At 31.4% G+C, this 15003-nt stretch overlaps 1 protein-coding gene across 1 annotated transcript in view; it reads right to left on the bottom strand.

Moving 5' to 3' along the window:
- LOC118180869 (uncharacterized) overlaps nucleotides 1-15003 on the bottom strand; it is a 778920-nt gene that overhangs the window by 293843 nt on the left and 470074 nt on the right. Inside the window, exon 7 of the mRNA XM_085820677.1 lies at nucleotides 7933-8067. Coding sequence (XP_085676803.1) covers nucleotides 7933-8067 — 135 coding nt within the window. The remainder of the gene's footprint in view (nucleotides 1-7932; nucleotides 8068-15003) is intronic.

Here is a 15003-nt window from a genome sequence, read left to right as displayed (position 1 = left end):
AATCACTTCCTAGCTTTAAATGACTAATTGATTTTATTGAAAGTAAAACTGTTACGCAGTTTACTTCTTGAGGTATACTGTTTTCCCTTTGTCTTATTTTTATACTATTTAAATTTAAGCAAAATCAGCACATTTCTTTATAATTAGCATGTTTGTAGTGATAGGCTGCAAAATTGCGATTAACAGAAGTTGACTGCTTACTCGAAACCAAAGGTGGGGGATTCGACTCCTCGCTTATTATAATCAGCAATTCGGTTAATATGATCAAATTATTGTAGAATAAAGTTTCATCTAAATTTAAAATTTGGGAATTATTAGAAATTTAGAAAAATGTTGTCAAATAAGGTCAAAATGGATTATAAAAATTGACAAATGACAGAAAAATGTTGCCAAAGAACGGATTAAATCACCCAACACCTTGCTTCCGATTTCGGTCATCCATTTAAAACTAAGCATAAAAAGTAACCTTAGTTTGGTGTAGATTTTGAATAACTCTGAAGGCGATCAGACACAAGTCCCTCTTCTTCAGGAGCAAAAAACATGTTTGCAGAATTCCCCCCCCCTTTTTTTTACTTGCTTCTGGGAAAAAAATCCATGAAAACATTTAAAGTTGCTTTTTTGGCCTCATTTTATATTCATTATTTCTCTTTCGACAAGGAATGTTTGTTAAGTATCAAGATTAGGAGTTCGGCATTGGGCAAATAATTTCCGGGAACTTTACGAACATTTCATAAATGAACTTTTGCATTAAAGCTATTGTGTACAGTTCACAAACAATTTTTTTCCTCATCCTAATTAAAATGCTGTGAAAATACCTAGTTATGTATGTTTCTAAATTCATTTATATTTAATTAATTACAATTCCATTGCTATTTCGAAGGAATTTTTTTCCTCGTTTTAATGTTATCATTCAGGTAATGTTATCAAAATAGTCGTGGACAATCGAGATCACATTAAACGGCACCTTCTGTATATTAGTTGGTTCCTGTGTTGCACCCAAAGGTAATATTGTCGATGATGAGATGACTAAATTATCGATGGATTTGGCCAACGAATCTGGCATTCGTAGCACTGAAAATTTCAAATGTGATAATAATTAAATAAAATGCTGTATATTGGTTTAATTTGAGTTCAAAATTTAATTTAGACAGAAAAATGGTTGATTCTGAATATTTATTGGATGCTTCCTGCTAACGATAAAAAGCATATCACAATCTATTTCTTCAATTATTTTAGAATCGGTATAAATGTATGTATGTTTCTCGCATTGTGATAGAACAACAGTACCTAGAGCCATCCAATTTTGAATGACGTAATCCTACTGCGAATACGGGCATCTGTTAAAGCCCAAATTTGGAATTTGTTTTATTAGGGATTTCTTATTTTGTAAAACTTTCACGAATTTTTGTTTAACAAACTGAACAATTTCAAAGCGAGCGGTGTACGGAAAAAGAAACATTTTTATCTCCAGCGCGCGAGGCTGTGTATCGGAAATTATAAAGTTATGCTCATTTTAAAATTATTTTGCGATATTGCTGTTGAACTGAATTTTATGGTTTAAGTGCCAAGAACGTGATATTTAATAGATAAAAGTAACACACCAAACGTTAAAAAAACGTCCCTTTGGACATAATGTAAAATCTGAAAGCTTTCAGATTTTTTTAAATTTTGTATACAATAATTTTGTTGAATCTGATTTGCTAGAAGTGTTTGCTTTTATTTTCTTGCCAAGTAAGTTTCGTTTTTAGTTGTGCCTCCCAAGGTAATGCTACACACTTTAAAAATTGGCAATGCATATGAAACCAGTGTAAGAAAACTATTATACTATAATTATGGTAATGCTACACACTTTAAAAATTGGCAATGCATATGAAACCAGTGTAAGAAAACTATTATACTATAATTATAAACTATATGCATATACAAAAACATAGGCCATAAATATATAATTTTAACCCTAACTTACAGGTTTAAACACCATAGTTGCAAATGCAAAGCTTAAAAATCGAAAAGATGGAACAAAGCAAATTGGTGCAAAAAAGCGTTATGGTAATTTGTGTTAAAAATTAATCTCCGGCTGTAATAAAACATTTTAAAAAATGATCAACTAACTGCAAGAATTCCTTCCGAATTAAAACATTTTCGCGAACAGCAAAGCTTTCTTAAAATATATCACAAAAACAGAGCAGACACTTTTAAAGCATCTAAATTTTGACAGTTAAGTGTTGTAAAGGTTTTCTAAAATTATATCTGGTCGCAAACAATATATATGTCACTTACTGCATCTCTAACTTTTGCAAGATTAAATCGAACACTACAAAAATGAATTTTTGGGGAAAAAGAACCTTATGAGTATTATTCAAGTTTTTTTTCCACTTCTTTCACGGAGTCCAACTAAAAATAAGTCGATTTTCTGTCAGGCAGTTCAAGAAGTTCTGTTATCTTTCCCACCCAGCAACTTTTCTTTCTGAAGCTGTATTTTATCTCGAAATGAAAACTGAGAAATGTTTGACTCTGAAAAACGTGCTTTTTTTCTTGCGCTGTCACAGATTAAAACTCAGATAACAAGAAAATTATCTAATCCATATTCTAAAAAATAAAACAAAATTCATGAGCTAAATTTTTTATTATTAAATTTGATTACACTTTTTCATCTGGAGAAATAAGCAAAATTAAAAATAACACCAAAGATATTAACTTTTTTACATGAAAAAGTAAAAGCTTGATTGCACAAATGTAAGTCTGTACCTAAGTATACAGTACCTAAGTATGAGAGTACTTACGCCCTCATACTTATGTACAGTAAATTAATTCACGTTAATTCACGTTACTTTAGCAAACAAAGTATAATAAAACTAGTGAATTGTTATAGGTATATTTAAACTAGGTGTAACTTAATTAATTCATTTTATACGTTGAGGTGAGTTGAGGTGAGTTAACTCACCTCAACATCTACGTTGAGGTGAGTTAAATACGAATTTTTGTTTCGAATAAATATTTCATGTAATGATGTGTTAAAAATGGTTGCGGAGGAAGATGCTTGAAGTTCACTTCTGTTGTTGAAATGTAAAATATTATTAACCTAGCTATCTTCGAGTAATACCACCCGGCACATATACAATTGCTCTAGCCGCTTTTAATATTTCTGAGAAAGCCGTAAATTTCCATCGTACATGATTTTCATGCTGGAGAATACGTATCAGTGTGAGCAAACTTTCTAAGTATTGATGAGGAACAAGTTCTTAGGTAAATCCAGGTGAGTAGACATACATCTGACCTTAGTTTTGAAAATTATTCGTTCGGGCAGCATATCTCCGAAAGTTGATTGCAAGAAAAAATGAAATATGTCCGGGAAAGAAACAAAAGGTATCAATTTTTATGTTTCTCCCGTTTTTAAAAGAGCTTCAATGTTAGGTACGATTTTATACATTTATTAACCTTTTAAACGCAGCACTAAGTATGAAAATGGCATTTTTTTTCTCTTGTAGCCTACAATTTTGTACACTGATGACTATTTGGCTCACACGAAATACTGAGTCGGAAAAACCTATTATACTGAATCGGAAAAAACCTGCTAAATGGGGTAATTAATTCTGCTGTTTGCTTCATTAAATCAAAAATCTGATGTGTACACCCCATGACTTACATTATTAAATTATATGCCCTTTTTCCTGCATTTCATTTAAACTTATTTCCTGAAATTTTATTAGAGATATAATTCTCATTCAATTAATTCAGTTTTCACTTCGCAGCAAGGCAAAAATATATAAAACTCTTATCTTCATTAAAAATATCTTCATTAAAAATTGAAAGATATAGAAAAACATAAAACACCAAATACGGTGAAAACAATTAAAAAAACAATTTTTACAAATAAAATTACAATTTCTAAGCAAAAATAAGCAATTCGACCAGCAGGTAGAAGGCAGATTTTTTGGAGCACAATACTAGGAGTTACCTCTTGGTCTCACCCGACAAAAGGACACTGAAGGTGCAGAAAAACTTAATTCACTATTATGCTAAGCTTCAAATGTAAACAAATACGGCTGCTATGGTAAGAAACGTTAGGCTTAGCCGCACTTAAACAACTTTTAAATTGTTTATAATTCTAAAACTATTGAATGCAGATTAACTACAGACATAAAAACCTTAACTGGAAGATAAGAATAACATAATTCAATCCTTTTTAGACCGAAAAATGCACAATTTACTAACATATAAGGATAAAAAAAACTGAGCTCATTGAGCTGAGTAATACAGTCGGCATTTATATATATACCCACTATATAAACATATACCCACTCTATTACTGGTTCAGAGAGTATTATCAGTAAATATATGTAATTTATACCCCAGTAAATGTATACATATTAATATACTTTATACCGGGGTATAAACTCTATTATATATATATATATATATATATATATATATATATAATAATTTATTTCCTAAACCGTATTGATTAATTGATTATATTATCTCCTAAGATATATATATATATATATATTTCCTAAACAGTATTGATTAATTGATTATATTATCTCCTAAGTTTAGTTAAAGTAGAATTATTTAAAAAAAGTGAATCCATACTGGTAAGTTATATTTTGAAAGATGTTTTGAAGTAATTTGAAAGCAAAATGTTAATAATGTTTTAACGGGGACTGGAGTTAAATCATCATGAAGAATAAAATTTCAATTGTAAAAGGAAAAATTAAAAATATGTAATCATTGTCATTGATCGGAAATTAGTTGACTTTTCAAGGGGAACAAACCAACTCCCGTTCAATGAACAATAATTGAAAAAAATACGTAAATACGAAAGTGTTTCGTCTTTACTCGAGTTATAAGTTAAAGCCAAACCGCAATTCTAGTCAGGCCAAATATTTCCGCGAATAGAAGGGATTATGATCCAATGCTGATACTCAAAGAACTTATTCTTATGAAGTATTTTAGTCAATTCAATTTGGAGTAAAAATCAATTACTGTAGAGAAATCCTAATTAACCCGAGTAACCGTCCCCGACACTTTCATGTTTATGCATTTGAGTTCTATATTATTTGTAAAAATTAAACATTGGAAATTGTCATTATGAAATCGAATTCAAAGTAAAGTTGAAATAAACATAGAAGATTACAAAATAAGATAAATAATGCAAACTTTGTAAATAAATCAAAGACAATATAAATATAATATAAAAATAATAATATAAAAAATCAAATATAATAAGAACAGTGAATGTACATGAAGATATAAAGGCCAGAAAAGGTATTAAGTAACTTACATTCTTTCTAGTGGGGGGGAGTTGGCAAAGTGTTCTCTTCGTGTCTGACTCATAAGTGTAGGGTGTCCGAAAATCTTGTAATCTTCTATGTTTATTTCAACTTTACTTTGAATTCGATTTCATAATGACAATTTCCAATGTTTAATTTTTACAAATAATATAGAACTCAAATGCATAAACATGAAAGTGTCGGGGACGGTTACTCGGGTTAATTAGGATTTCTCTACAGTAATTGATTTTTACTCCAAATTGAATTGACTAAAATGCTTCATAAGAATAAGTTCTTTGAGTATCAGCATTGGATCATAATCCCTTCTGTTCGCGGAAATATTTGGCCTGACTAGAATTGCCGGTTTGGCTTTAACTTATAACTCGAGTAAAGACGAAACACTTTCGTATTTACGTATTTTTTTTCAATTATTGTTCATTGAATGGGAGTTGGTTTGTTCCCCTTGAAAAGTCAACTAATTTCCGATCAATGACAATGATTACATGTTTTTAATTTTTCCTTTTACAATTGAAATTTTAATCTTCATAATGATTTAACTCCAGTCCCCGTTAAAACATTATTAACATTTTGCTTTCAAATTACTTCAAAACATCTTTCAAAATATAACTTACCAGTATGGATTCACTTTTTTAAAATAATTCTACTTTAATTAAACTTAGGAGATAATATAATCAATTAATCAATACTGTTTAGGAAATAAATTATTATTAACTAACTTTGCAGCAATTGCGCAAGTAGTAATATCTTGTTTTCGCTCTAAATGGATTTAAGATCATACAACATTATATATATATATATATATCCATTCTGTACCCTTGCACAGTGCAAGTAAGGAAAATGTAATATAAATATAATATGTATAAAATATACATACTTTAAAGTATAAAGTAAGTATATATACTTTATACTATGGTATAAAGTATATCTATTTATATACTTTATTCTGAAACTCTGTTATATATATATATATACATCCACTCTTTTCCCTTGCACAGTACGTGTAAGTCAAAATGGATTCATGGCTTCATGGGATTCTCGCCAAATTCGACGGTCTTGCATAAGCGCAACATAAGTTATAGCGTGATTCATCAGACCACATTACTCGTTTCCAGTCCTCAGGTATCCAGTGTCTTTATTCCCGACACCACAGCAAACGCATTCTTACATGTCGGGCAGAAATGAGTGGTTTTTCTCACAGGCACCCGACTATGCCTTCCTATTCTCTGCAATTCTCTGCACATGGTTCGAGTTGAAATCTGTTGGGAAGAGCCTTGGTTGACGATCTATGTCAATTGAAGCACAGTAGAATACCTGTTTTGCTGTCAAACTCGTCAAAGACGACGCCGATCACTCTCTTGGAAAATTGTGCTGGAACCGCAGTTACGTGTTAACTGTGGGTTCTGATTCCGACTTTTGAAAACCTTTGATATGGCTGCTTTTGAGAACCCAATGAGATTTGCTGTCTTCGAAATCAAGGCTCCTGCTAAAGGGGCACCAACAATAAGCTCTTTTTCAAATGGTGAAAGACCTGTAGGTTTTCCTATTTTACTTCAATCATCGTGAAAAGCACTCTTATACCATACTTATACTAGGTAAAAAAAAGGTAGGACATCGGTCGGACTTCCCTTTCTCGCGGGCATAATTCAGTAGCCCCTGTGCTGCAACATCGGCAACGTCCTCCGTGATGAACAGGTAGAATGTCTAATAGATTTTGGTAATTCGTGATGAGTCTATTGAGTTGCAAGTGACTAGCCATTTATAAAAACATTTTGGAAAATAGGCACTAAATCATTTTACTTATTTGAAAACATACAGACTCCCCGAGTACCACAGATGTACAACACGGAGCTTACAGAAGTAAGTTCACTAAAAAATTACAAGTTGCATGCATAAATAAAACGAACAAAAGCAGAGACAGCAGTCTAGACTTCACGAAAATAGGAAAGTTTACTGGCAAAGTCACTCCGAACATATTCAAATCGTTCTGCAAGCATAATCTAGGGCTATAAAATGTAGGACATGAGAAATCAAATTCTGCAAGCATTGAATCCTTATTCTCGAAATGAGTTTCCCCTTTCATATAATATTTGGATTACCACATTTTTTTTAAGTTCATCGAAATATGAATAAAGTTAATAAGTCAACTGATTGTTTGTGTTTTTATACATCTTTTAATAAGTACACTTGAGTATTTTACCTTTTTTAATGCTTCTGCTACAGATTTTTACGGGAATTGCTGCTGACATTAAAGTCAACATATTTATTTTACAAGCAAAAAAATGAACTTTTCTAGCCTTTAGGTCTAGAGAGTTCAAACATTTTCTTTCAATTAAAAGAATTTAAAATAAAAAACTTTTAAGTATCTTGCACAATAGTAATTCCGAAAGTTTTCATATTTTTGTTAAAAGAAACAGTGTGCATTTAGGAGCATTTTCAAATAAAACTTGGGTGAGAAAATATTACTAATTGGTGTTAACCCTTTTATTATCGACTTATATCCCCTAGTGCTTTTATGAATAATGTATAAATTCTAAATAATTCTGTTCTGTCACATTCAAAAACTGGAAGATGATACGGAAGTCAATTAAAGGTGTACCCGATACGGAAAAGATCAGTAAAGAAAGATGAATTAGCTTACCTTTGGCGGAACGAGGGCCCTTCTGCGGTGTAGCACGGAGGCCGGAGGCGCATGAGCCGCATCCTCCTGCTCGCTGCTTTCCTCATCTTCTTGTGAAGAGAGCTTCTTAAAAACGTTTGGAGGGCCGTCTTGTTCCTGAAACATAAGAACAACGAATGAAACAATGGAATAAAACACGACTCAGAAGTTTCACTGAAAGAGTTATTGAAAATTTTAATGTAACTTGTATTTTTGCCGCTCCAGAGGGAGTTAGGTAATTTTAATTTCTGATAATTATTAACTTCTGCTTCATCAAAATATGCTTGTAAAGAGAGAGAAAGCTGTATAAGCGATAAAAATGTTATGGATATCTGGTACCTTCAGCATGGTTCATACTATCTTTCTTCTGCTATGAATTTGGATGCTACTAAGTTTTTACTTTTAAATAAAGAATGATTCTTGAATAACATAGTCTTACATAAAAGCTCCGCTAGTGAAGTGGGAAATTTTTGGTGGTGTCCAATATTTTCAAGGAATATTTATTATTAAAAAGTTTTAAGAGATTTGAGTTGAGTATAGTATGCCCTTTTAGTTTTTAAAAATGACACCATTCAGGTGAGAGCCACTTCCGTGTAAACTTACGGAGTTTCAACTAATATATCATTTTACTATACTTTGTAAAAGAAGATACAACTGTAATAGCACTAATAAACTTGTAAGTTTCCTACCTTAATTAACCCGTACAGACATTAGGTACTTTTTGGAAGCAAGAGAGATGAAAAATGAGCAACGCCCTCGCCGGGAATCGAACCACGGACCTCTGGAATACGACCCCAGCGTGCTGATCACTACACTACGAAGGCGGGAAAACATTCTTAGCATACCTTATAAACCAATTATTATAACTTTGATCTTTACTATAAATTTTTTCTGTACTCTGCCCAGAACGCAAATTAGTTAAGCTCAGGGGTTTTGAATCTTAGAGACACAAAGTTTCTGGCACTCGCGTCTACTGTTAGTTTTTCGCAATCTCTATTTAAAAGTTATTGCGACTTTGGCATTTTCTCCCTCGCGGATACTTTCAATTTCCACGCCAGTAGAATAATTGAGTGAGCTTAAAATTTATTTTATTGAATGTGTAGTTCTTAGACTGCGTTAATCGCGTTTGAATTTATTTCCAGTTATTGTTTAATTTGAACAGCCACAAGTCGAAGTTTGTCTGTAGCACAAGTCATAATTTATGTTATGATTTATTTTAACCTTCCTTAGTACTTTGTGAGTTAAGACATAATGATAATACACTGTCTTGTTTAGCAGGGTCTGCAGGACTTAACTTTAGTTTCCAAATCAAAAGCAGCCGTAAAATCGAAAAAGATTTTTGTTTTTTAAGATTACATTCTTTAGAACAACGGCAAGTTTTTCAGACGTGGAGAGTTAATTTTTTTCAAACATGAAAAGTAATAAGCACATAGTAACACTAACTGCTTAAAATTACCTTAGGAACAAGGGAACAAGTACCTGCTTTTAGAATTCACAGTTGATACAAGATGCAACACGTAAGGATCATTGCAAATCTTTTTTTTTTTTCCATACTGTTTTAATGGTGGCTATCATTTTACCTAATACCAAGGGCAAAATGATTCTCTTGCGGAACGTTTAAATATATATGGTATTCAAAGCACTGAATAAAAATCTCCGAAAAGCATTTCGTAATATTCAGACAATGCCATATTGGCGTAATTGCAACATATACATTATGCATAAAAACTTCTTTAGAATTCCAAAATTCCTTTCAACACTTCGTAAGACTATGATTTACTAATGCAAAATTAATTTGGAAGTAAAAGAAATGCACAAGCAGTGTACATTCCCATGTGATATGTTTTGTAAATTTAATATAAATAGATAAACTCTTGTAAATTATTAATTATGTAAAAATGTAATTACTGTAGAAAAATACTTTCTGATACATTGTTAAGCTATACTTTAAATGTTGTTCAAAGTTGTCGTAAGCTATACTTTAAATGTTGATTAAGTCTTAATTCCTTTCTTAATAATTCGGACTTTCCAAATTTTGTTCAGAATTTTGGCAGACAATATTTGTTTATATAACGATTCATTTCAAGAGAAAATATATCACAAGAACTATCAACTGTATTTAGAAAGTATTACTTGTTTAGAATAATAAGTAATAGTAGTGCTATTTCTAAAATAAAACAAAATAAATAAAATCTTAAAGCTTTCGAATTTTATATCACTCTTAAAGGGACGCTTATTTTATTTACAGACACATGCATGTTTCGGGAGCATTTGGGCTAAAATATTTAAAAACAGCATATCTTTAGAATTTCCGATAGGCAGTCTCGCGCTCTGGAGATAAAAATGTTTTATTCCTTAAAGTGCTCTACTGCTCACTTTGAAATGGTTGAGTTTGTTAAGTAAAAATTCGTTAAAAGATTATAAAATATGAAATAGATCATAAAAAAATTCAATATTTGGGCTTCCAGGTACCCAAATTCGGGTGGAGGAAAAGGTTATTCAAATTTTTATGACTCTAGGTATCGTTGTTTCTTACAATGCGAGAAACATACATAGATACATTCATGGAGATTATTCATTATTTAGTTTCTTTAAATATAATACAGAGCGATAGTATTCGGTGGCAGCAATTTGAAAAGTGATGTATCGCTTTTAAGTCATTCGACACAAAATGCAATTTTAAGACTAATCCTTCTTGGCTACTAAATATAGCAAAATGCTACAAATTAACGAAACGTTCTGTTATAAATTTTATTATTCGTCATTTTAAAAATTGTAAGAATATTCGAAATATCCAAAAAAAAAAAAATCTTGGTGTAAACCGTTTAATTATCTTCGATGTAGAAAATGAAGGAAAATGCATAGAATTACTAAAAATGTACTTAAGTCTGAACACATTCCAAGCTAACATCGAGGAATCGGAGATTTAACATTAGTTGGGACCCCATAATTAGTGCCACAAAACGTGCAGCAGATTTAAAAGGACGGTTTGGAATAAAATTTACTCTGTTAGAAAAGTCATTAGGGCTCATCTACATAATGAGCTATCAGCAAGAAAGAAATTCTTCGACGACTGAAACAATGTTATATTTGCAGAGAACTAGAAATTTAATATGCCATGGAAAAATTACAATGTCGTGAAAGCCAAATAATCCAGAAAACCTATTCCCTACTGTTGGCGCACAGGTGTGAAGGTATAACGGTTTAGGGATGTTTTCGCCACCTTTGGGGATAGGAAATTTAGAAAATAACATAAATAAGAATAAATATATAAACATTGTTATTGCAAATCTTAATGCATCTACATGAGTGCGATCTTTGAGTGCGATCCTAAACGGTAGCTTGTGATTATTATGTAACTCCCCCGAAACTATCAAAATTCTTCGGCCTTAGATCCTACCGAAAATGCAATACGTAGTGAATAGGAGAGAAGAATAAAGAAGCATAATATTTCTTCAAAAGTTATACAAAAGCAAATCTTACAGAGGAATGGTAACAAAATAAAATATTCTCACACGAAAAACTTAAATCCATTCATGACAAAGTAATAAGTATAATTTCAGCTGAAAGCTATAAAAATATCGAAAACCCAGATCGATATTTGGATATTCCGTTTGCTTAATGTGTCTTAACACTTATGCAAGTTCATTTTTATTTATTAATTTTTTACCAAAAACGTTTTGAATAACTTTTTCCAAAATACGTAAGTTTTGGAAAAGATGATCAATAGTACATGTGTAAGAAGTATAATCATTTTGCTAATATTCAGCAAACGGTATTTGCAAATAAAACCGAAAAACTCTAGTTCCTGGTAACAAATGTGATCTATAGTAAAAATTAAGGATAATGCTTCATTAAAACTAACACTCAGTTTCTATATTTTCACATTGAAAATTCCAATTTTTCCTAACACTGAATGAAAGCCTGAATTCTTACGTTCCTCTAAAATTATCTGTTACTTCTCTAAAATAATAAGTCAGTTTGCTCCTAAATAAGCATCCACCAAGTTTTATCCTTGAAAAAATTTCAAAATAATAAATAAATTAATTTATCCATAGAGAAGATCCTGTCATTATTTTTCACCTAAATAAGAGCTGATATCATCACTTTTCTTTCTTACTATAGAGTCATTAGTAATGGGAAAATAAGCAATTATTGCTCAGAGCAAACACAAAATGGGCAATGTTCATTTGAACAGGGAAAATGAGAAATGCTCTCGCCGGGACTTGTGCCTGGACTTCTTGAATAAGCTCCGAGTGTGCTACCGTTAGACCAGGAAAGCATGTTGGAAGGAGAGAGAAAATGCCTTATATACTCCCTCTTTTAAAGGGCGTCTGGGAATTAGGGGACCCAGTTGATCGCCAAATCCTGGTAGTGACGAATTATCGTCCACCACCCTTAGTTCCGGCGTCACTTTAGAGTCATTAGGTTATTTTGAAGCAGAAGACATAAAAAATGGACAATGCCCTTACCAACTCCGACCTCTTGAAAACGCGTAGATTATGCTTCAAACTATACCACAAAGGCATGAGAAAAGGAGGGAGAAAATATCTTGTAACATGTTCTGCTATTTCTTAAAACTAATGAAGTACATTACTAAATTAAAGAAATTTCATCGTGAGTATTTTAATATTCAGTATTGTTGAACGGAAACAGGCAAACCTTTGAAGGGACTCTTTGTTTTAAACTCTTTAGAATGTCAAAAAACAGTTTTGGATGCGCTGAATTGGTACCATACACATGAAAACTACATCAATACAAATGTCAATACATAAATTTTGAATGACGAATTGGAGTATCTAATCATTCCGTGACCAAAGCTATCAAAACCCAGATCAGTCGATATATTGGAAAAGTATTTTTTCTTTTCATTTTTACATTCTGGATCAAAGTAGAATCTTTTCTGGAAATAAAACATTCTTTTCCCTAAGAATTAAACGGAACGATTTTTAAGCGAAACTTGTTTTTAGAAGCAAACATACTTTTTATTAAAATTCGAAAGGCTAATGAAAAATATCAATTCTTTTTCAGTATGAAAATTTGCTTTAACATTTACGGAAACATATTTTCTAGATTTAGATACAATTAGCTTAACAGCATTTCTAAACAATATATACTGTAAGTTTCTTGAAAAATGACAAGTTTGATGCATAATTGCTGATAATATTAACTAAAATGCCTATAAATTTTTAATTCGTTCCCGCACTCAACAGCGCTAAAAGAATGAGTTATTTATTTCTTAATCTTATGTTCTGTTAATTTATAAAAAGGAAGTAAACTACCAGCTTCTAGATTCCTAAATCTTTCAGAATCACAGCCAGCAGTGATAACTTTTCTATTTCAATAGCCTTCCGTAAATTCCAAAAGCCTTTCGTAAATAGTTGTATTTATGTAAACTTTCGTGGAATTTTCATATGTTTATTTTTTACAGAAATCTTAGACTTGCGATGTTTTAAAAAGAGAAAAGATAAAATAAACAAATAATCATTAGAACCTACTAGTTCTAGATACCTTGTAGTTATGCGTTACATTCTAAAGCTCTGTATTAACAAAACGTTTTTTAGCCAGTTATTTTTGAAAAGTTATTGAGTCAAGCAGCGCTTTATATTTTGAGATATATACCACAGTTTTAGAAAAATACATTGTTAATTTCATAGCAAGTAAGAGACTTATACAAATTACGTAAAATACATATGGAAGCATATTTACGAGACTACACATACATCAGTGTACAAGGCAAGCACGATAAGCAAACAGCAGGTAGCACATCCTGTAACATCTTCTTATAAACATCCTGTATTTTTAGCCCAACTGTGCGTTAGCTCCAGTGCTCTCGAAACCTGTATGTGTGCGTAAAAAAAAAAAAAAAAAAAAAGCCACCTTTGGGCGTAATATAAAATCTGAAAGCTTTCAGATTTTTCTCGAGTTTTTTTAATTGTATTTTATTCCCTGTTCTTTAATTTAAATTACATCTTATCCGGGTAAAATTTCAAACGCTAATCAATCCTTAACTTACACTGGGATAGAAAAGCAAAGATATCCATACAGAAGCGGAAAGAATCACGTGTCGTGATAACTTGTGGTGGCTGGAAGAACCGATTATTCTCGTCTTCTGCTTGAGACTGCAATCCCCTTATTTCGTTACAAAATGCAACACATTTCTTTTTAAATAAATGTGTAACATTGACCAATTAATACATTTTTATCATAATTCTTAGTTCAAAGAGGGGGAAGTGTTTGTTTAACACTTGGTGAAAATTTCAAAACTCTATTCCGATACATTTTTGGATTTTGAAATTTAAAAATCACGGAAATGTCGAAAAAATTCTGCGAGTTTTAAAAGTTCACCAGAAAATTAGAAAAGTTACAGTTTTCATACAAGTTTCATTTAAAGGATTTTTCTATTGCTCTATTCGGTGGTGCAAGCAGTAAAAATTCTGATAGTTTTCGATTTGTTTGTTAAGCAAAAATCTGCAAGAAAAATCGTTTAAACATTAAACTTTAAAAAATCTGAATCAAATTAAAAAAAATATCTCTTCGCATCGCAAACAGTCATTTCTGAGGTGCGATGTGGTTTGTCATCCTAAATCCCTGTGCACACAAAATTTCGTCTTCGATAGCTTATCAGGAAGTAGGTGAAAAATCTATGACAAAATTCAGCCCGGTTACAGAAGAAAACAGCGCTGACAAAACGTCACGTAGAAACCTACGCAAGGCGAAAACATCGTGAGAGAAAACAAAGTAAGGAGAAAACATTGAAATTGTAAAACATCGTAGTACAAAACACCGTTGTCGAAAATAAAGCTAATCAAAAACTTTGCAATTTAAAAACATCGTTATCGAAAATATCGTATTAAAAAATAAAGCACCTGCAAATCATCTCATGACGATAACATCACAAAAATGTGTTTTCCAGGCTTCAGAAGTTTTAAATGCATAATCGCATAATGATTTGTGAGATAAAAAAAGGAATGAGGCATATTTATAATTTTATATTTTTGAATTAGCTAATAAATTTTTGCTCAAAAATTAAAAATGAACCTTTCAGAAGCT

This window comes from Stegodyphus dumicola, chromosome 7 (genome assembly GCF_044657685.1).
Source record: "Stegodyphus dumicola isolate Sdum_Otavi_A_Nest chromosome 7, ASM4465768v1".
NCBI lineage: Eukaryota > Metazoa > Arthropoda > Arachnida > Araneae > Eresidae > Stegodyphus > Stegodyphus dumicola.
This window is presented reverse-complemented; position numbering and strand designations above follow the sequence as displayed.